Source organism: Tachysurus fulvidraco, chromosome 20, assembly GCF_022655615.1.
Source record: "Tachysurus fulvidraco isolate hzauxx_2018 chromosome 20, HZAU_PFXX_2.0, whole genome shotgun sequence".
Classification (NCBI taxonomy): domain Eukaryota; kingdom Metazoa; phylum Chordata; class Actinopteri; order Siluriformes; family Bagridae; genus Tachysurus; species Tachysurus fulvidraco.
The window spans coordinates 5,825,694-5,849,480 of NC_062537.1; the positions used below are offsets into that span (position 1 = coordinate 5,825,694).

The 23,787-nt window shown below is 41.0% G+C and overlaps 1 protein-coding gene across 4 annotated transcripts in view; it reads right to left on the minus strand.

Annotated features, from left to right (window-relative positions):
- Positions 1-23,787, minus strand: part of ttc28 (tetratricopeptide repeat domain 28) — a 177,171-nt gene that overhangs the window by 2,565 nt on the left and 150,819 nt on the right. For 3 of the 4 annotated variants that reach the window (XM_027139633.2, XM_027139635.2, XM_027139636.2), the window contains 15 exons: positions 22,798-23,321; positions 20,476-20,585; positions 17,445-17,574; positions 15,998-16,216; positions 14,344-14,512; positions 7,519-7,659; positions 4,112-4,256; positions 3,787-3,966; positions 2,846-3,333; positions 2,235-2,482; positions 2,021-2,145; positions 1,522-1,753; positions 563-639; positions 371-394; positions 73-202 (listed from right to left, as the gene is read on the minus strand). In XM_027139633.2, coding sequence (XP_026995434.1) covers positions 73-202; positions 371-394; positions 563-639; positions 1,522-1,753; positions 2,021-2,145; positions 2,235-2,482; positions 2,846-3,333; positions 3,787-3,966; positions 4,112-4,256; positions 7,519-7,659; positions 14,344-14,512; positions 15,998-16,216; positions 17,445-17,574; positions 20,476-20,585; positions 22,798-23,321 — 2,942 coding nt within the window. The remainder of the gene's footprint in view (positions 1-72; positions 203-370; positions 395-562; positions 640-1,521; positions 1,754-2,020; positions 2,146-2,234; positions 2,483-2,845; positions 3,334-3,786; positions 3,967-4,111; positions 4,257-7,518; positions 7,660-14,343; positions 14,513-15,997; positions 16,217-17,444; positions 17,575-20,475; positions 20,586-22,797; positions 23,322-23,787) is intronic. The other variant, XM_027139634.2, reaches the window with a different exon arrangement.

The following is a 23,787-nucleotide window of genomic DNA, read 5'->3' on the forward strand; positions in this document are numbered from 1 at the left end:
TAACCTGATAAATCTCCAACAGCATAACCTCACATACTTCAGACAGCATGTTGAGTCTGCTTTAGCACTTACCCAGAGCAGCCAAGAATTCATGACAGCCAGGCAGCCTCCAGAGCTGCACACTGATGGACACCTGGATAGGGGCCAGTGAGAAATCCTGCTCCTTTTCTCCAGACTGCAGTTGGACCAGAACCTGGTGAAGCTGCCGAGAAAGATTTGCAGCAAATGTATGTTTAGAAGAGGTTTTCATTAACCTCATCATAACTGATCAGAAAAGAGAAGACAAATTTAAGACAGGACTAGCTTTATTATTAGGTATGTTTAGAAAAGCAGGTCAAGTGAGCTGAGTGCGATTATGGAAAGCACTTACCATTCCAACTACATTTTTAACAGCCTTCAAATGGCAGGTTAAGGAAAAGAGAAGAAGACAGGATTTAATGGCATGTGACGCAAGCATTAGTAACTGCACAATATGCATGCAGGCCTCTGAAAATACTGCTCAGGATGAATAAGTTTAAGCTTTAAATATATGAAGCCATGTATACTGTGTAAAACGTCTCACCCTGCTGATGAGCTGCTCGCCGGTCTCAGAAGCTGTAATGAGTTTACACAGGGCCTGGAGAGCAGGAGGGGGCAGACCTGAGGATACACAGGACCAGAGCGCATTGTGATTTCTGTCCTCCCTGTGGCTTTTTCGCCACAAAGGGTCAGGTGACTGAGATGCAAATATCCAAACGTATTAAAGTTACAAACATATTTGTAATATGCATTCAGCATATTACATATAAAATACATTTATATTATATATATATATTATATACATATAAAATGACTTCAGATGAGTGTCAGTTAATAATTAAGTCTGTGATGTAGCAATAATGTAGTCCAGTCAGTGTCTAATTAGTGCTTGGAGATTTGTTGTGTAATTCTGTTCTACATATTTCCTTATCTTTATTGATCTGATGCTTGTCCGTTACTTTTGTCCAGTTTTTCCATTTATAGATTTTTTTTTTCCTGAGTAAATCCTCACTGCACAAATGTGTTTTTATTATCAATATGACTTGATGTGAGCAGATGATGGCACATCCTATGTAATTTATGGGAATTAACATCTTCAGGAAAATGCTGATGCTTGTGGAAGCCATTTTTAGAATAGGAAAAATCCACATCAATTCCAAGTCAAACTAACTAATTTTTCTTCCCTGTCATACAATGACGTGATGATGTGGTCAGGGGTAGCGTAGTGACTTCAGTTCTGTATTAATGACCAGATGGGATGGTTGCAAGGTCTAATCTTAAGACTCCCAGAGAGCCATGTTGGGCCTTGTTTTATTCTAAGACGCTTAGTTAGATCTTTTGACTATAGGTTTTGGATAAAGACAACAAAGCACTTCTGTAAGTCACACGTGTCATGTAAATGTAAATGTAAATGCAACAGCACTCTAGTCAACATCGATGCTTAATACGTAGACTTTAGTTGACTCGTTGTGGATGATTAAAGTCTATAATGTATTTGTGTACCTAGCAGCGACTGCAGGGTGGCGCTACACTGTTGGAGTCGGTCTCCAGGATCTGCCATGGGAAAGAAAACAGCAGCGGGAAGGCCGGCACCGCCCGAATCCAACCTAAATCCCACAGCACTGAGCAGAGCCTGCCAGCCTGGGACGCCCCCCACCTTGTTCTCCACGCTCTGCTGAGACGTGTACATGGAGTTACGCTGACCGCTCTGAATACGCTGCAGTGATTTCTCAACCTGGGGGTGAAGAGAAAAATCTTTAAAATTCATAATGTTCACTAATTTACAGTTTGTATGGATGTTGTAATTTCTGTTGCTGGGAGATTCTTTTAATTGAATGATCAAGCATGACTTCAATCAGAACTGGAGTTTTGAAATAAACAGCTATACTTTGACTCGTGCAGCTCAGAAGGAACAAAAATAAACAGTTCTCGTGGCTATAATGTTCAAGCTGTGATATTATGATTCACAGCACATTCTAACGCTATGATGTGCGTCTCTCACAAGATGCAGCAGGACCCTCAGGGCATCTCTGGCTTTGTCTGGATACTGCAGGATCTCAGCCAGGGCTTGGCTAATCAGAGACGAGGGACTGTTCAGCTTCACATCACTGCCAATCAGCATGAAGCCTAGGATAACATGCAAAAAGATGAGCTATAAAATCAGCTTTAAAAATGATCATTGATGTGGCACTGTTTGTTTAAAATCCTGGCCTAACCTGCCCAGTTGGAAGGATGAGAGAATTGCTTGCTGCCCTGAAGCGTTTTCATGGCATCGGCGAGGGCAGCGCTGGCTTTTGTTCCGTTCAGCAGGGCTGTGTAGAAAGCGTGGACGAACATTTTGGAGGCGGCTACAGGCACAGGCCACAAAGACACCAGCACACACTGAGCGCCTGCGGCTAAGAAGGCCCGTGTGAGTCCCACCACTCCGTCTGCTGTCACCTTACTGTCTGATTCCTGGTAAGACCTGGACAGCAGAAAACACAGCAGCACAGCGTTATCACCATTAGGATTAGCCTCAGAGTAAGGCCGTTAGCTGATACAGCTCAAAGCAAAGGTAAATTGTCTGTAACTCTACTGAGAAAATGGGAAGCAGGGCATGGCCAGTTTAACACAAACTGTGTATGTAGCGTATGGGTGATTACAGCGAAAAATTGTAATCTTTTCCTGTATTAGGAAAAGCATGGAAAACACATTTACTTGAAACATACTAATACGATTAAGAGAAAACGCTAAGTTGGGTAATAAAGTGGATAAACTTAATAAAGGAATAGATCAATATATTTTGTAAGTAAATATAAAGCATCCTTGAAATCAGAGACAGACTGACCCCAACACGACTAGTTTGACAGGCAGCCGGAGGTCCAGGATGTCTGCAGCTGTTAGCAGAAACTCCTGCAGCGGTGGGCTGTCACACACGCTCTCAGCGTCACTGGCGTCGTCTTTAATACTGTAGCTCGACTTCATGCTGCCTTCAGTGCCACCAGATGCCCCGCCCGAAGTGGTAGAACCATGCCCAGGGCCCATGTCCTGATTGGGTGCTAGCACCAGAGCTGCCAGCTTCCAGGAGACATGTGTGGCGAAGTGTGCACACTCAGCCTGGCTCAAGGCGCTCATGACGCGCTGCTTGATGGCACCCGGACCGGTTAGAGGCTGACAGCCCAGTAGCTCAGCCACCATGTGGGCCTCCTCCTCAGCAGAAGGCATCGGACCCCACAGCCAGCGCTCCATCACTGAGGTGGGCAGGCGAGGGTTTCCTACCACTGCTGCAGAGCTGCCTCCAGGGCACAGGGCTGGGCCGGCACGCCGAGGATGAACCTGAGGAAGCGAGCAAGAGAGAGAAAGAGATGGAGGGAGGGAGGGAGGGAGAGAGAGAGAGAGAGAGATTGAGAGCAAGCATTGTTTTCATGAATGAAAACGATTGAATAAATAATTATCACTGACTTATCCATGTGTAAGCCTTAAAAGCTTTGAAAAGTATTCTAGAACATGATTGGGTAATATTTAACAAGCATGGTGATGGTGATAAAGAAATAATAAAAAAAAAAAAGATTATTTTACTTCTCTCTCCCAAATATATATTCAGCTGCATCTAAATATTCGGAACATAATGGACATGAGGCGCATTCACTAAGAAATCCATCCTAACCTGACAAACACCAAACAATAAAGCTAAAGAAAAGTGTGAAATGTATAGAACTTAGTGGCTTGTCGTGTTCTAAAAGTGTTGCACTTCGCATGACAGACAGAGTGAAAAGACATCATGCTGACCTTGGCGTTGGCCCCCAGGCTGCCGATGGAGGGCATGGCTATAAGGCTGAAGCGCTCGTACAAATACTCGTTAGAGGAGCTTCCTTTTAGCAGAGCAAACGGGATGAGATAGAGCTCGCCTTCGAGAACCAGCACCAGCTGCCTATGCCGGCCCACCGGCCCACTGGAGTGCATCAGACCCTGAGAAGGAGGGGAAGAGAAAAGCGACAGACAAAAACATATGAAACTCCACAAGGTTGCACCGGTCATCTTCTAAAACATGCACTGAAATTGAAAGAAATAAATTGAAATGAAAATAAAAATGACGCGTTCTGCCGTGCCTTACCCCCTCCATAGGAGCGATGAGAAGGTCATAGAGGGCACGTAGGGGAGGCTTGCTTAGAGTGCTGGAGCGGCGGGAGAGGGAGGAACTTCCGTCTTTTACTGGAGACACCGTGTTACTGAACAGACTCGTCATACTCTGGCAGCTCCTGAGGCAAGGGATCACACACAGAACAGTGAGGATCAGAAAAGCAGTACAGAAAGGCTGCTATGGACGCAACACTATACAGAACAGACACTAGGTGGCACTGTGCATCTATGCAGGAAGGAAGCCTTTTTTATGGTGGTCATAAGAGTGACACAGCATCAGTGCACAGGCTCTCAGCTCTAGGAGATATATATGCTGTTGTCACCATCATATTTTGGCTAAAGTGTGTATTACGGTGCAAATACATATATGTTGGTCAATAAAGTTTTAACGCTTAATGTATGCATATGGTTTGTATGCAGCTGATTAACTAGGAAAATAATTGGATTATCGATCGGTGACTAGCGACCACAATAGTTTGACTCACTTCCGGATAGATTAAGTATGATCAATGGCAGCTTCCTCCGTCTGACAGAGTGAGGGCAGGTATCGATTGTGGATGTCACCCCACGCTAATGAAGCCAGAGTGCTCATAACGCCTCAGAGAGGAATCGAGCAACTCATTACATTAGTAGTGATTCCCTCATTAAAATATGTTATAGGCAGAACTTTGCATGTTTTTTCACGTTTCCTGCATTTGGTGAGTGCTTTAAGAGTTTTTGTTTTTCTTTCTCAGTCTCTATTTCGCACTGTTTAAACCAACGAGGAAGTGCATTAACCAGCTGAACGACAAACCTGTGACTCCCTAATGAGTAACCTTGCCTGGGAGCTTCGTCACTGGACCATCCTACACCTATTAGCAGCTCAAATGTTTACTAATTGTGCAGTGATTTAGCGATCGATCACTTCTCTATTTTCTTAGGAAGCGGCGCTTAAAAATCAAATCACACCCTGAGGGCCTGGTGCGGATGTGCTGGAATTAAAAAAAAAAAAAAAACGTTTTCTCGCTCTGGACTAAATTCTGAAGAAAATTCCAGCTAATAAAGTAACAACAGTTAAAGTATGTATACAATATACATTTTGGAGGCTTAACACCCATAAATCTCAGTTCATATTTACATCACGATGCTGTAAATCTGATGGTCGCTTAAATCTGATTCATCACAGTATCTTTTCACATAATGTAAGACAAAAGCCTGATAAACAGATTAGGAAAATCTTAATAGATCTGCATTCCCCTTAGGGTTTTGGTCTGTATTAGGATGAAGCTTTTATGCAAAGTGATTTAAAAATAACACCCGGTCACTACATGGATAAGTTGAACAACCTCAAGGGAGTAAACAAGTGCTTCTGAACTGCTCAGACTTTTCTGGTGTTTGTGCTTTTGCCACTTTAACTCTGTATAGAGCTCCTATGTTTTAACACACTTTACGCACTTTAACACACTTTAACAGGCTGTACGAATGTCTTGATCCTATATTCAGATTGAGTTTAAAAGCTACACAATACGGGGTCCAAATCAACATGCAGACTGCAAATTATCTATAGACTCAAACGTGCGGTGTGTCGAAGGTGCCTCGGGATTTCTCGTGTGATATTCATGTTTTTGACCCAGGTCAAAGCAAACAAAAACACAGAATGCCATTTGAGGATAATATTAAAAATAGTATTGTCTGAGAAAACCCATCAGGTGCCAGTCAATTTAGGCAAACGGCCAAAACTAACTTTTTAAGAATCCATAAATACACTGAACCTGAAATAAATAAAATATTTTATTTTAAATATTTTTATTTCCTTTTTAACATAATCAAGGCTTTTTTTTCAGGTCAGTTTAATAAGTACTTTAAAAAGTCTAGTTAAAGTAAGTGTGATTTTTGGGGAGGAAAAAAAAAAAAAAAAGGAAAAAAATTGAAGGAGTCTTCAGAACATATAGTGGAAAATGTCAAAATTCCGCATGTGAAGGGTTTTCCCAGATGCCACATGATATATAGACATGACATTATAAAATAATCATCACAGCTTGTACTGCAATTCCCACCAGCAGCCACACAATCGCCTCTTCTTCCCTAAGCTCCAGGCTTTGTGCTTTTGTACATCTTACTAGTGCTGGGCTCATACTGTAGCTAAGCATCACACATACTTGTGCTATTTTAATTTGAACACAAGAAGATGAAGTATACTGAAACCTGAAATTTACAGGCATTATATAACTCCACATTTGCATCTTGTTAAGGTTTGTAATGTTATGGTTTTGATTAGTGCTGAAAATCTTTTCGAGGCTTTGCCACAAAGATCGTGGCGAGCCGAAGACGACTGACGTGTGGTCTCTTGGCCGGCCTCGAGTAGTTATATTTAGCATGCTTCTTCATTCTTCTAATTAAGATTATTTACTGCTGTGGTGAGAATGTGCTGTTTTATTAGGTTACCATTGAATTAAAAGTAGGTAGATTAAGCAGAACATTTACAGAGGTGGCAAATTAACATGATTATCAGGATGATTTCTAAACGCTGACCTAAATACACTTTGCTATATTAGTTACCATGGTTCAAGTAGGTTTCACTGTAAAAAGAGCAGGTTTTGCTAAAAAAAAAAAGTCTATATACAAGTAAACTAGGATTCACTGCATCAGAATCCCTCGGTGTAAATTTCCCGGCTTGATTGTCAAGAACAATATGCCAGGTAAGCGCTCTTGTTATCACTCATCTAGCGTTGCCTGTAGACATTTTTCCTTCTGGTGTTTAGTGCGGTTTGTTAGCTGTACACTGTGTGCTGATGACAGTTGTGTGCTGAGTGTTATGTTTAGGATATTATGGCATTGCTACAGGAAGCGTACGTCTCTACTGAAGGCCTGACAGTTTCTCTGCATATTTTAATACTATTCTGCATTTTTAGGTCAGCCCTCTTTTAAAAATGCTGTTTAAATGCCATAATGATGTTTCAATAGATTACATGCACTGTAGGAAGTCAGTGTAGAAGCTGTTTAAGATATTTTCACAGAGCACAGTTTGCTTTGCTTGGGTTGCTATCATTAACTGAAAAGCATGTCCACACCGCTCTGTCAGTTCATGTCTAGCTACAACATGGGACATAGAATTCACATAAACGTCACATAAACATTAAAGCAGAGTGAAAATCTTTCTTTGCATATCCCAACTTTGAAGGTTTCAACCCTGGAGCAGGGAGAGTTAAGGGCCTCGCTCAAGGGCCCAACAGTGGCAGCTTGTCTGTGTTGGGGCTTGAACCCCTGATCATACGATATATACAACCCAGATCATTAACCACTGTCACCATATACCAGGCTTATGTCACATAGTGTAGTCAGAGATTGGTACTTCTGGGACCATGTCTATAAAAATTCACTAATGTTCGTTTATTATCAAACCTGTTGAAGAGGTTGTTTCTGGACACCATTCTGAGGAAGCCAGTAGGGTCGGTGACCGAGTTCAGTTTGTTGTTGAGCTCCTCAAACTGCTGGTCCAGCAGATCCCCTGCCTCGCTCTCGGTTTCACTGCTGGAGCACGCTCTGCCGAAGAGAAACGGAAAAAAAAAAATGCGTCATCATGCCTGCGCTTTCATACCGGACGCTGCTTTTTAACAACCTTCATAATATACACTGTGATACAGATGGAGCTCTGATTTCACTTATCGCTCCTGTGTAAATCTCTGGGAGTTGCTGGATTTCCTCAGGTCTGCACATTTCCTACAAGCAACATCAATTTTATAGTCAAAACGGCTGAAGCAGGGCCTTAATGTGCTAGTCAGCATTTCAATTATGCAGCCGGCTGCAGTCAGAAAAGAGGGGACCTCTGACAAGAGAGATGGAGATAAAGAAGAGAGAAAAGAGAGAGGGGGAGAGAAAGAAAGAGCTCATGTCAGTACAGTCCAAGACAGAGCTGAGTCACTGCTGCATTGCAACTTTTAACTCCAAATCTATTTTTTTTAACACATTGACTATCACATCCTGCACACGCACAAGTATTGTACAAGCTCAACAATATATAATAATAAATATTCATGTTTTCCTGATGCATATAAATGTATTGTAACATATCTAATAATCCATACTGTATGACTTCTTACTTTTCCGCTTGTTTCATCAGCAAAAAACCAAAAAACTTTAGGGTTGCTTTCAATATCAAATAAACGCATTTTAGACACTGCTGTAGGCTGACGCTTGATGTTGAATGAATTAAAATCATACAGATTTCTATGCCTTGTGGTATATAACAGCACATATTATGTTTCACATATATAATACATCATCCTGTCCCTGTAAACTGTAATATGTGTGAAATATGGAAAACTGTTTGTGATTATGATCCATAGATTCACCCAAACATAATAATGTGTACAAAATAGATTAAGAACATAAGGCTAATGGCTGCTATGGTTTCTGGGGCTGGCAAAAGCTAATAAAGATAAAGACAGCTCCCTGTTCAGGGTCACCACAGCGGATCATCTGATCCACATATTTGATTTTGGAGTACGTTATACGCCAAATTCTCTACTTGATGCAAATGCATCCCCCATTTTTTCCAGACTTGGGATTAGCACTGAAAGTTATCTCCTCAGTGGCTGAGATAAAGGCCTCGTGGATTATTATGATTATTGTTGTCTGACATTTATTTGAGAAGGAGTCTCCAGTGTGAACACACTGTAACAGACAGGAGTGTTCATTAAAGTTTTCTGAAATGGGAAAGTCTTTCCTGTGGTTTCATGCTAATTCAGGAGCTGCAAGAATAAAGAAAAGGCTTGTGAGAGAAAGACTCAGCTGCACAGAGATGCCGCTTCCACCGAGTCGGATCTTTCTTGTTTCTAATTTCTATTTCAGACATATGACCTTGATTTTGGATCAGTTCTGAATTCTAATCAATTCATTTGCAGTCGCTTAAAGTTATAACTCTATAAATCCTTTAATCAGTCAGCCACCCGTTCTTGAGATACTTTATTAAAGAAAATCATGGATGGATGGACCAAACACTTTGGGATGTTTTGTTTTACCCAAATTTTTTTTCCTTACTTACTATCTTAAATGTGACTGAAATGTGACCGCCGCTGCTCTACTCGTACTATAAAATAGACTGAAAGCCTTGATAGAAACAAATAGTTTTGAGCAAAGATAAATGCAAATCAATTTTCAGGTTAGCTGCAATTTATTATCTAGTACTTACTCTCTAATGTCCTAGATGCTATTAAGGCTCAGTGGGGAACCTTAGTGAGTGTTATACCACCATCTCAGATTAATATCTGTGTGTTTGTGTTTGTGAGAGTCTGTGTGTCTGCTGACGGTGCACACGGTGGTTGCGCCCAAAGTATCAGGCGCCAATGTAAGCTAAGAAAAAGGAGAAGACGATTGAGGAAAAGATGACTATACTGGGAAGAAATGTACACGGCTCCCGTTTCTGTGTGTGTCCGTTTGTGTGTGTGTGTGGTTTCAATGTGCCTTGAAGAGAAAAACATCCTTCCGTGTTTTCAGCCACAACAGCTTTGTGCATTCCTTTTGCTCTGTGTACTAATCTAGACATACTACACACACAGACACAGACACACAGACACACACACACACACATTTCACCGCAGTCATATGCATACATATAGAAGGGCAATGACAAACCGAATCATAATTACACACACACACACATGATCTGCACCACAATTATATGCACACATATAGAAGGGCAATGACAATCCCACAAGCATACTTGCACACTCACTCACACACACATCTACGCACACACACACACACTCTTTCTCTCTCAGCATCTGGAAAATGCATGTAGCTTTTGAATGTGCCATGTTGCCGTGCTCAAAAAGCATTAAGATGCAATGAGGAAATACAGAAACAATTTCACACATGATGAAAATACTACATAGATAGAGTATCAGAGATAATTACAAGCAAGTCATTCTGCAGCAAGCGTACACGGAAATAAATTTGCCTGATTAGCTGTAATGAAAAAGGAAAACACTTTCATTTTGATTAGAGCAGATACGATGAGTATTTTGTGTTGTATTGGGTTAACTGGCTCTTATCTGCTCCCATTACACCACCAAAATGCTTTCATTTACACCTAATAAACGCTAACAACTGCAGATGTGTGCGGATTGCTGAGCTGGAATTACTCGCTTAATTAGCATGTCAAAGCTGACAATAACCGAACAGATCTACTGATTCATTTTGAATATATCTGCAGCTAATCAGAACTGATAGAACTGAGATGAAATGAATTTGCTTAAAAACTATAAATAAAGCATGATTTGTCTCTTGATGATTAAAAAAAAAGATGATAGTGGAAACAGATAAGACATGTTATTTACACGCATAGCCATGTTTTCATTAAAGAGACAATTCAACCAAAAACTACTAATGAGTCTGAGAATGAATAAAATCAACAAATGGGAAGCAGTTAGCATGATCTCATTTGCATAATATTAATTGGCTCAATCATGAGTGTGAACCATGTTTATTTATTACAAGCTGTATTAACATTTTTGGTTGGACTGAGCCATTCCTTTAAGTTATTACTACTACTTTTTCTATTACTGTGTTTAGTACAACTACTATTACTACTACTACCATTTTTATTACTAGTACTGTTTCTATTACTGTTACTACTACTCTTACTACTGCTATTCTAGTCATTTCTTACTACTCTTACTTCTGTCACTACTATTACTGTTTCTATTTCTGTCACTATGTTTACTGTCACTATTATGAATGTCACCACTATTAATGTCACTATTATTACTGTCACTACTACTACTGTTTCTAGTTCTGTCACTATGATTACTGTCACTGCTATTAATGTCACTACTAGTACTGTCACTACTACAGCTGTTTCTATTTCTGTCACTGTTACTGTCACTACTACTGCTGTTACCACTTCTACTGTTTCTATTTCTGTCACTATGATTACTGTCACTACTACTGTCACTACTATTAATGTCACTACTATTACTGTTTCTATTTCTGTCACTACTATTACTGTCACTACTATTGCTGTTTCTATTTCTGTCACTATTACTGTCACTACTATTACTGTTTCTATTTCTGTCACTACTATTACTGTCACTACTATTACTGTCACTACTATTACTGTCACTAGTACTGTCACTACTATTACTGTCACTACTATTACTGTCACTAGTACTGTCACTACTATTACTGTCACTACTATTACTGTCACTAGTACTGTCACTACTATTACTGTCACTACTATTACTGTCACTACTATTACTGTCACTACTATTACTGTCACTACTATTGCTGTTTGTATTTCTGTCACTACTATTACTGTCACTAATATCACTGTCACTACTATTACTGTCACTAATATCACTGTCACTACTACTGCTGTTACCATTTCTACTGTTTCTATTTCTGTCACTACTATTACTGTCACTACTATTACTGTCACTACTATTACTGTCACTACTTCAACAGTTTATATTACTATCACAACTATTACTGTCATCACTACTGCATATTACTACTATATCTGTCACTACAACTACTTTCACTACTACTGCTGCCACTTCTATTACTGTCACTACTATTAATGTCCCTAATACTGTTACTATTTGCTCTGCTTTGGGTCTACAGGATACTAAGTGCTTCTGTCACCATTGTGCCATTGGCTTCAATGTGCCATTGAAAATACTAATACACACAATATCTTATATATTCTGTGATAGTTTTTTCATTTTTGCATTGATTTCTATTTAGTTGGCTGGTAATTTAAAAACCTAGACAGCTAAATAGCCGCCTTTTAAGATAGTCCGATAGTTTAGGAAAAACTGTTTTGGGACACGTTGCTGTTTTAAATCCGTTTTATTTGTGCTGCAAAGAATTCGTCAAACCGCACTTCAGTTAACAGCCTACATACACAAGCCACAAATGACATTTCCAGCTTCACTGCTGTTCTAGGCTATGCTGCTAAATAACTCGGTGCAACGAAAGTGTCAAATAATTTTATATGTAACACTAACACTAATACTACTACTGTTACTACTTCTAATAATAATAATAATAATAATAATAATAATAATAATAATAATAAAATGACTGAAATATCAATTCTTACAATCTGTTACTCGCATCCTTCTACTTTAAGCAAAGTGAGTTAAAAAATGTTAACAGTTTAATAAAGCCTAGGGTCTATAGTAGACTTGGCTTCACATATTGGAACATATTTTCAGACTATCAAAGTATATTTAGATGCATTCTTTACCATCCGCCTGCATTTCTTTATTTTTGGCCTCTCTGTTCTGCTGCAAGGGACTGAGAGAGAAAAAAACTTATTTTATTTTAAAATTTATTTTAGTCCAAATATTCCTCCGCATCAGCAGATAACTTCCTACAGGACACATCAGATCATAATGCAGTAGATTGTGTAGTATTAATAAAAAGCTAAGTGTTATAAGGAAACAGAGGCAGGACACTAGCAGCTCGTTTGCACTCACTCCTCTGTTTGTACTCCCTCTCTCATTGCTGAATGGATAGGCTGCATGAATAGGAAGGAAATCACTAGGGCGATTACAGCCCTAGCACTAAATTAAAAAGGCTGCGATTAGAGAGCAGTTTAGGGGGAAAATCCTTCACACCTCATCACTTATGCACTCGCGAGGGTACCACTGTTCCTGATCTTATGACACTGATGTACCAGCGTTACACTGGGAGGGAATTCTCACTGTTCACTAGCTTTTTATGCCTCTCTTATTACACTGTTTAGGATTAAATCAGATCACTTTACCTGCTGGGATCACTCGCAGCATTACAATGCACTAAACTGTATAAAGTAAGTGATTTTTTTTTTTACTCAATACATTTTCATATTAATGTTGTATGCCTTTGCTCTGTACACTACTTAATATCCAGACCCCAAGACAATACAAAGTAAGGAAATAAAACACGATACGTTGTTATGGGAAAATAATCAAAGCGAGAAAATTAAACACCAAATTAGAATCAGTTGCATGTATTAAGTGAAACATACGTTTTAGAAAAAACTACTGTTTCAACCAAGTATGCTCTGATGCACTAAAACAGGAAGTTATCCAACAAAAGTTTTTTCAAACACATGCTTAATAATAAAGGCTTTCAGTGCCATCTCTTAAGTCATCTGTTACTTTTCCCGATCTGGGAAAAAATATGATAATTTAGAACCCAGCCTTTGGGGAGCAATTAAGAAATTTATGTGCTTCTTTGCTGCAGAAATAGCACTTATGGAGATTCTTTTATTGTCAGAGATGTCTGGCTAGTGTTAGCTCACTACAATCCTGTGTTAAACTACGACTACGAAAGACGAGCCTGCTTGCACTATATGTTAATTGCAGCTATTGATCAGTCTCATATAATTTTCAGTCTAAAAACAAGCACAATACAGGAAAAGTCTATTTCCACAGACAGCCACCTTTAAAATAAACCGGTATACTTTAGGTCAGGAACTTATCAGCGAGACCGGATGCCTCCCCCTCATCTAGCTGTCACTGCTTATTTCCAAGTGTGTGTGGTGAGAAGTGGTCCCTCCGGGACAAACTTCCAGCACATACACAAACACACAATGCGCCATCCTGCTGCATTTACTACCGCCATCTGATGTGCCTGCATCCATCTAAATTTATTTGAATGCTCACAGATTCATACATCAGAAGTGGAATAGCTGTAGGGGTCTGTCGCCCAGCCTTTCTTCCCCCTCCTTCTATTTTCACTGTTCTAATATTGATTTGAGATTAGTTTTTATCTTGAGAGCTTTTTGTGGAGTCGTGCTGTGCTTCCTTAGTGAGGAACATTCAAATAATCAGTGATATTTGTGGGCACATTCAGGCGGCTGAGACTAACCGTCTATTACAGATTTGTAAAAACGACCTCTACGCTGACCTCGACTGTGCGGATTATGTGTGAAATCTAATCCAGTGTTCCTTATGTCAGAATTAATATGAGATGTTCATTTTTTGGTACCTAGGAGTGTACTACGTTTACAGATATAACGTTTCCTTTTAGGTTTAGACTAAATAAGACATTTGAAATGCTTAAGCATGTTTGGCATGAACCCTTATGAGAACATAATTCTGAATACTGTGCTTCTTTGGTATCAGAGCATCAGATCTATTCCTTATTAAGGCACAAAATCCTATTTGTGTTTCCGCAACCTAGTAAAAGATGAACATAGCCTTACTGTCCAAATGGTCTAAAGCAAAAGCTCACCTGCTGTAGTAGGCGTCCACTCCCAGAGCTTCCCTTGCGTTGGCAATGTGCTGCTCCAGGGATGAGGCCCCACCCCCTTGCATGGACCCACCCCCAGCCTCCTGGAATTCAGATGGCCCGCTCTCCGATGCTCCGTCACCGAGGTACACTTCGTGGAACTTGAGAATTCCTGGCAAAGCACAAAGATTTACCGCAATACAGTATGTGAAGGCATAAAAGGTCATTTTATTCGAATTTGTAAAAAGAAGAAATAAATGCATTGTGGTGGACTATCTCAATGTATGTCATTCTCCTTGCTTTAAAGGTCATGGATAACATAAGAGGAAGAAAGAGCATGAATAGATTTTTCAGAGCTACAGCTGATTAAATATCATATTATTATTGCTTTCTTGCTTTAAACACCGAACGTCAAGCAGTAAGTCATTGTGCTGAGGAACAGAGTCCATCCTGTAAGAAAGTGTAGGATGAGGAGTCAGAGAAAATCAACTAATGCACAACAGCTGTATGTCTGAAATGAGAGTTTGTTTGTGTGTGTATGTCAGTATAATACTGAGATGTCTGTTTCAGGCTTTGTGGGTGTGTGTGTATGAATGTGAACATGTGTGTGTATGTGTATATGTGTGTGTATCTTAGGGGAAGGATGTGTGACAAATAGGGAGGCAGGTGGCACTGCCGCTTTGCGTTAATTCACAGCTTTTTACTAGTTACCGCCAAGCAGCAGGCACCAGACAATGAGCTGCAGGGAACAGAAGGTGTGAGGGATATGGCTGCTTCACACAAAATGATCAGCTCTGTGTGTGTGTCTGTGTGCACCAGACAGTGCGTAAGAACACAAATTAAAGCCTTACAGATTTGTTAGCATGCATGAGTGTGTGTGTGTGGACAGACAGGGGCTCAGCATGTCTACAGACTAGGCTCTGCATGTTTATCCAACTGTGTGTTCTGAGTCTGTCTCACACCTCTGACTTCCTCACGGATAGCCTTAAACTCCTCTAGCTCTCCATCCATCCATCCATCCATCCATCCAATTTTTCATCCATCGAAGCACTCACTTACCTACCCAATCCATCCAACCCTCCATCAATCTATTTAATCCACCATCTGACTCACCCAATATATCAATCTGGCTCCTAACCCTCTCAACCCTCCTCCCCTTAACACCCCATCCACTAACCCAATGCATCCATCCATCCATCCATCCATCCATTCATCCATCCATTCCACTACCAGTCAAACAATCTGTTGTATATACCTACTCTTCTATTCTACTCTTAGCTTCCGTTATCTCTCCACCTAGCCAGGCATCCATCCAGTTCATTCCACCACCTATATTCACCCAGCCATTTAATCCTTAGATTAAACCTTTTATTTACACACTCATCCGATTCATCTATCCTCCTCTATTCACTCACCCACTCAATCCACACCACTCATACAGTACACACATCCTTCTATCTATCTATCCACTCGCTTTATGTATATCCATCTCCACACTGATCACAGGTTCATATATTTAAAATCTTTTTTAAATTATACACTGGTTTTTTTTTGGAGATGAAATGAGCGCTTGCCAAAAACAAACGAAAAGCATGCCACTAAATAAACTCAGGCCTGAATGTTCACAAATCAGTCCGGCTTCCGTGTGTTCTCCTACCTGAACCTGGGGCTAGCAGCCAGCTGTACAGGTAACCAGCTGCCACTGAGTAGTAGAGCACCAGCGCACGCTGACTGTTCACCGTGTCCAAGATGTGCTCCACAGTGACGGGGGTGTACGGGTCCGAATCCTGCTGGCCCGTTTGCCGTTCCACAAGCAGGTCAGCAAACGCCCGCGTTCTGCCTCGCTCTGCCACTGCTAGCGCCTCGTCGTGGTGACCTGAGATCAGACGTAGGCTCACATTAACACCGTAGCCATGCTGATGCGGGATCAGCTCCATGTTCCGTTCGGTTCATTATCTGCCAACGAATGTGCTCTTTGCCAGAACTTACTGACCCTGGCCATCTTTTTAGATGCTACAGCGATATAATTGTATTATATGATATATTATAGATGCCCTTGGAGTGGACGCTTAGTACAGCAGGTGAGCGTGCTGCTCTGGTTGGACGCTTTCCCAGAAACAGATAAACCCTCATGTTCTGTTCACTACTTAGCGCTGAATGTCACCAGAGGGCCCCTTTGATTTCTTATTAAAAGCCCAGCGTATGAAACCACCATCACAATTACTAGCACTTAAATGATATTTACACAAAACCCTTCATTTGCTTGCAGATCTTAGTAGCGGCAGGTGTGATGACATACGACAATGTTTTTCCACATTTATTCATCTTTTTACACAAAACAAAATCTACTTTTTGATGTTCATGCCGCACACAGCACGCTCTCATGCCCGGGAAAATGAATACAAGTGAACAGGAGCGTTCAGTGTCACCCACCACATGCCAGGAGTTTAGCGCATCTGCTAGCGCAAAGCAGTTTGTGATCGGTTCAAACTAAAATGCTGTTTTGATGAAACATTTTCTTTATGGGATTGGAAAGGGCATGAATTTGTGATGAGCCTGCATTACTTCCAAATAACATTAAGCAGCGCAAACGCTTCATCCCCTTTATTTAGATTTAATGAGGTTACCATCCCAGAGAAGCCTCTTCCATATTATTTGCATTCTATATCCGATTTTTTATTAAATCTTCAAAATGAAAGACATCATGTGCTTGTTTTTATTTTTTATCCATGTTGACTATTCATAGATATTTTATACGGAACAGAAACATATATGAAAATAAATCAATGGTACATCAGAACAATTTTTCCTTACTTATTTCTAAACTTAAGATTTTTTTTTTTTTCAGGAAAAAAAATGTTTATGGTGCCATGATAAAGCTGCGTTTGTCAGCTGAGGGATGTTTAGTTAGGAACTGTCACATTGCTAGCTGTCTGTCTGACATCTTATTTTTACTCTACATTTTATTTGACACCTGATTGCTATTTTGCTTCCTTATACTACAGTACACGTAGTATACGACTTTGGAAGAGTGACGCATCTTGTGTTGAAAAATAACAATCATTGTTATTTTGATCAAAGCTCGAGAGAGAGACGATGCTTACCGAGGCTGACGAGGACCCTCTGGAGAGCCTGGTAAGAGGAGGTCTGGAGATCGAACAGGGAGAGTTTGTAATCGGTGCTGTGCTGAGCCTCGTGTCGAATGGTCTCAAATAAAGCAGAGGCACGGTACAACTAGAGTAAAAGAAAGAACAAACACACAAATAATCAGATATTTAGAGAACATATTCTGTTCTACAAAATCCAATTTACTACAAAACCAATACTGAAAATTGTCATGGAAACCTAAAAAGGGTATCGTTTCAGTTCCCTGCACTGAACAGCAGGTGGCATGAGACCTCTACGCCGAGTAATCCGTGCTCCAATGTTGCAACAGGCTTTCTGCAGCAAGGGAATGCCCTCTTGCTTTCCACCTCCAACCTTCATAAGATATGAAATTCTCATTCTCACCCAAAAAATCTTAAGGTGCAAAACAGGAGCCGATTGTCAATTTAGTTGGTGATTTAAACTTGATAAAGGGGCATTTAAAACAAGGGAGGAAGGTGAAGGAGGGATATTTGTAAGAGGAAGTCTGCGAGTGAACGGAGCTTGAGACATAGGCTGCTGTTTGTTTGCTCTTAAGCGCTGGTCTGTTTTTCATTTAGCCTGATGAATAAAGAGGGTTTGTACGGTGTGAATGGCGCACTATATCTCTAGAATTATTCCCTTCCTTCCTTCAGACAGAGATGGAGCCATTGTGTCTCTCTCTCTCTTTCTCTCTCTCTCTCTCTCTCTCTCTCACACACACACACACACACACACACACACACACACACACACACACACGCACGCACGCACGCACGCACAAACACAGGAACAGTAAATGTCAGAGTGGTGGAACTTGTGTTTGTGTGTGTGAGAATACGAAGCTTTGGCTTAAGTCTGCATCTGCTCTTTTGTGCCTTTAGAGATGGGCTGCATGACGAGTGGTGTGTGTTTGTGTGTGCGCTGCCTGGTGGAGCTATGGGAAAGGAATGCAGTGTTCCTTTCGTCAGCATCCGCCAAGACTAGCCTGCAATCAATTAAGAGTGGAATGCTTGTGCAGCACACAAACCCGTGCGTACATACACTCTCTCACGTTGCCTGTGATTTGCACAAGCCAAGTCCTGAGATATCTATCCCTCTCAAACAGAAACACACATAGCGGAAGAGAGGCAGCAATGGCTTTGCTTACGTTACTCGACACACACGACTATGTAGGCCCATTCAGAAAGACTACACACACCTGCATCCACACTCACACACGTTTCTGTCCACACCTCTGTCCGCGACATCACGCTCGTCAGTCATCTTGCGGATCTCTATCTAGCCGAGACGATGCTGTATCCGTGACGAACTGATTTTACGCTGGATTAAGCTATGGCTGGATTTCATGTCATTGTAAACATACTATGAAAAGCTTGGAAGAGGGACTGCACATCCAAAAACCCGAAAAAAATTGTTAGTGTACAGGTGCTGGGCAACAAATAATCAACGAAAAAAACAACAAAAGGAGCCCGCACACTGATAAACTGCTCCAATAAGTTTAATGGTGCAACGTTTCGACAATCTGGTCTTCATCAGGCACGAAGACCTGATGGTCGAAACGTTGCACCATTAAACTTATTGGAGCAGTTTATCATTGTAAAAGTACTAGCAATGTCTCACAGTGATGTCATACTGTTTACTATAACATTTAATAGACAAGTTGTTGAAAATGAACCTCGAAAGTACTGGAAATTTTTTTTTTACATAGCATGATCACATTAGCTACAATTGGCTTCTTAAGGATGCCTGAAAAATTTAATAAAATGAATGTTTACCTCGGTGACTTGCCAGGTTAACATAAAAGTACCATACAGGTTCCATGCATGTTGTCCTGCATTCAATCAATCATGACTGAACCAAAAAGAATAAAATTGCTCAATTATAACATTAACATTTTTTCGATGTTAACAAACAATCCGAGATACTTCCATCATTTGATTCGTAACTGCAAATAAGTGACCATCGATAATCCTTAACCGCCCGAGCACGGATGACTCTGGATTTGTGTATTCACTCATGCGAGACGTGCATCTTTGATTGACGGAGGCTTTTACAGATGAACAGAATAATGACCCTCTCGACTGCATCTAGAGGACATCTTTCCCTACTGACATGAATGTTTCATTCAAAGTCAGGCTGCATAACGATACAAACACATTACCTTCCAACACAGCCACTTTCCCCAAAGACACTCTGAACATAAGTGACTTTGGGGTCGTCTAACACACGTGCCAGACAAAAAATAAATAAATAAATAAAAGAAATAAATGAAAGAATGTCCTCATATGCAAGAGTCACACCACTGCCTAAGCTCTTTCAAACCTTACTAGGCAGGACAAGACGATTGCAGAGCCAGCGCAGCTCCACCTGGCTTTCCTGAAAATTGAAACCAAAGCAGCCTGAAAGCAATCTCAACCTCTGGCGACCCTGTCCGACCCGACGACATCCCAAACCAGACGGCAAGAAAGCAATCCTAAAACGCTCCAAATGGATAAAGGACCAAAGCCGGAGCAGGTCAAGTTAATGTGAAGTTGTGTATGTCTGCGAGTGAGGGAAGGAGGGAAGGAGTGAGGGAGGACTGGCTTGAAAAGTTTTTCACGACACAAAATAAAGCAAAGCCAGGCTCTTTACACACAGGACAAGGGATGTGTGGTGTGGGTCTGCACCGAGAGCACTGGATCAATTAGGGACTAAGTGGGAGGTGTGGAGCAGCTTGCCTTCCTATTCATCAAATGCTGCCTCATAGCGTGTATCTTAAAATCATGGCACTGCTGGAGACAATTCCAGAATGATTCACAACAGACACAAACAAATACGCACACACATGCCTGTGACTACAGACCGGTCATTACACTGTATTGGGAAGTATCTGAGTAGGGTAACGGTTATCGCTTAATTCAAGTCAGTAGAGACAAACTACTGTAAAACTAAGCTGTTTTCTGTGTGTGTATGTGCATGTGTGTGTGTGTGTGTGTGTGTGTGTGTGTGTGTGTGTGTGTGCATGCGTACCTGGTGCTGGGCCTCCTCCAGGTTACCGCTGGCCCACAGTGAGAGGCCCAGACGGTGACGGATTTTGGCCTCATCTTCACGCTGGCCCAGCTGCTCCGCCAGACGCAGACCTGAGCGAGACGCACAGACAGACATGCAGACAGATATTTTCAAACATAGTTATTTTGCACCATTTATTTCTGACTTGTTTAGTATTTCGAGGTGTAAACGTGTGATCGGAAAATGAACAGTACATTACAGCTGTCAGCATGTCCCAGTTTCCAAACATACCCAAACACATGAAAAAGAAGTGTCAAAATACTTTGTAATCATATTTCAACCCTCCTTCACCTTCTCCGTCAAATGTTTTTAAACAACTGTTCTATATAAATGTATTTACTTATTTAAATATTTAATCATTCTTGCATTTTAATAATTCTTTCATATTATACACTTTCCCTGAGAAAAAGCCTCAAGACCTGCATTTACTGTATTGGCTCTTACTCAGAATTACTATCACTCCAAACCACATTCTCTCACCCTAAAACTCCATTCTTTCCTTCTCATTGACTCCTTTTTATAGCCTTTCTTCTTCTCTGAGATGGTTTGCAAAGATCTTGGCATGTCGTACTGATATTAAGCCTTAACTAAGGAAGAGCTTATCCATTCAGTGCACCTTCCAATCACCTTCTCCATCTCTCTGTTTGTTCTGTGTGACTAACAAGGACGTTTCTTTCGCAAGCATTTCGAATGTGAGGTCAACATATTTATCCGTTTTCGTCAAACCGTTGCCAAAAATATTTGAGCTCTTCTGCTGAACAGGCTGAAAGCTTTCGTGGCTTTTCTGAATAACCTAATAGATGCAGTGTATGTCACAGTGCTCAGTACATGTACCTGTATGTGCACATGATGTGTTCTGCTTCCTTATCTGGATGCAATTCTTACATTCTGTATCCATGGAGTGATGCACATAGCAGCATGGAAGCACTCCACTCCACTGTATTAGCATCTGTTTACTTTTTACTCCCTTGCCAAACACCGGTGCATGCTCTAGTCAAAGGCTCACAACAAGTAAACCTTTTTATAGAGTCTACAGATCAATGTGGCCGTAATGGACAAAGACACATGCCTGAATGCAGTTCTAATTCGGTACTGTGTAAACAGTGCACACATGCGTGCACGCGTTCACACACGGTCTGTGAGGACACATGGAAATAGTAGGCGGCCGTCCCCCCATTCCCACACTAGCCCAATTGCACATTCCTACACAAGAGAAGCAAGGCTCCTTGAACTACACAGTTTTAATTACAGCTGCTGTCTTTCACACGCATGTAATCACACTTCTACACACGTGTAGAGGCCACATTGAACTAATTGGCTGTCAAGCAATACTATGGGACACTGTGCATTGGTATGACAGGTGAAAAGCAAAGGCTCTTCTTTGTTGTTTTTCTTTATTCCCTCCTCCAACATCAGCTCCTCGAGTCCTTACCCTAACACTCTAATAAGCTAAAACACTGAGAATGACTACTGCAGGGCCCGAGTGTATCTATTAATCTATACTGCAATTCGACTCAGGAAATAGTTCTCAACGCCATCAAGTCCTGAAATCGAGCTAAATAAAGGAAAATATTCCCTGATATGCGCCTTAAAAACAGGATAAACTTCAGGACTGGATTTGAGGACCCTCGGGCTACACTGTGTTAAGTTTGCTGACATAAAGCTGAATCCAGATGGAAGTATTGGGTCCAAATGTCAGCATATGGTCCTCTGAACCCCACAGTGGCACGGCCAAATGGGAATGTATCCACCATATTTAGCTTGCATTCAAAATTTCTGTATTATGAATTCAGACACTTTAATGGCACATATAAGCCAAAGAAATAAGCAATTTCATTTATTTCCCAATCATCAGAAAGCACAGCAGTCTCTGTGATGTATTCACCAAAAAAACAAACAGAATAGAGAATTTGGACACATCAAAATCAAAATGAAACTTGTCACATGCCTCCTTAAATAATCTCACAACACCGTTTAGCCTACAGCTACATTTATTCAAGTTATGGTTAGGATAATAAGATTCCATCATGCCTAGCTGCTCTCATATGGGATCATTCTGAGCAGGAAAAGAATTAGAATTAAACAGATCAGTATTTCTGGCAGGACTGAGATTAGAAGATTGTGCTTATTGTTCCAGTTGTAATTATAAAAGAGCAAAAATCCACCTGTTACTGGTAGCCTCTAGATCATCGATCTATAAAGTGTTGAGTGGTATGCTTTTTTTTCGTTAGTTGTAGCTCAGGTGAAATTATAATGATTAAAATGATTGATTTGCTCTCTTACCTTCCTGCAGGTACATGACAGCCTGTGAGTAATTCTGTAGGGCGTGGTGTGTGCGTCCCAGGCTGCTGTAAGCCTGTGTTTTTGCTGCCAGGTCGTTAGTCTGTGCAGCAATGCTAAGGTGCTGTTCCTGATACACCACAGCACGCTCAAAGTTGCCCAAAGACTCGTAGGTGAGACCCAGGTTGCCATAGGCCCTGCCCTGGCAGCTTGCGCTTCCTGTTTCCTCAGCGAGCTGGAGGTCCCTCTGGTGGAACTGCAATGCGGTGTCATACTCGCCCATAAGTTGGTAGACAGCACCCAGGCCGCAGCTGGCCTGGCCCTCCAGAGAAGGGTCGGAGGTGTCACGGGCAATGGCAAGCTGGCGCTCCAGGCATGAGATAGCTTGTTCATAGTTGCCCAGCTGGCTGTGTAGGCTGCCTAACTCTCCGTATGCCTGTGCCTTGTTGTTGCACTCTCCCAGCTCATGAGCCACCACCAGACGCTTCTCGAAACACACCAATGACTGCTGCAGGTTGCCCATTGCCCTAAAAAGAAACAGGTGGAGCACAACATTAGCTACATATGAAGCTGGAAATAGGATTGTCCAGGGACTGCTGTTTGCCTTTTTTCCCCCTCACTTTTCTTTGATAAACTACATTTCATCTCAGACTACAAACTGGAAAAAAGAATGACTCATGTGATTGCCAAAAATAAGTCAAATTACAGCATTAAACCTGCAAAACAATCTCTACATTTTTAACACAACACTACTATAATGTAGAATATGCAATAAAAATGGACTCTTTACTGAACATGTTTAATAAAAAGAGGAAAATCAAAGACCGGCACTTAAAATATAGTAGCAATATGGCTCCAGTTTCACATTATGAAGAGACCAGGGTCTCACGAGGCCCCATATCACATGACCAGAATGAATTATTTGAAAAATAAAAAGTTGTTTGATACACTACCCATAGCCTCATTCAGAATGAGAAATGTAGCCTATCACCA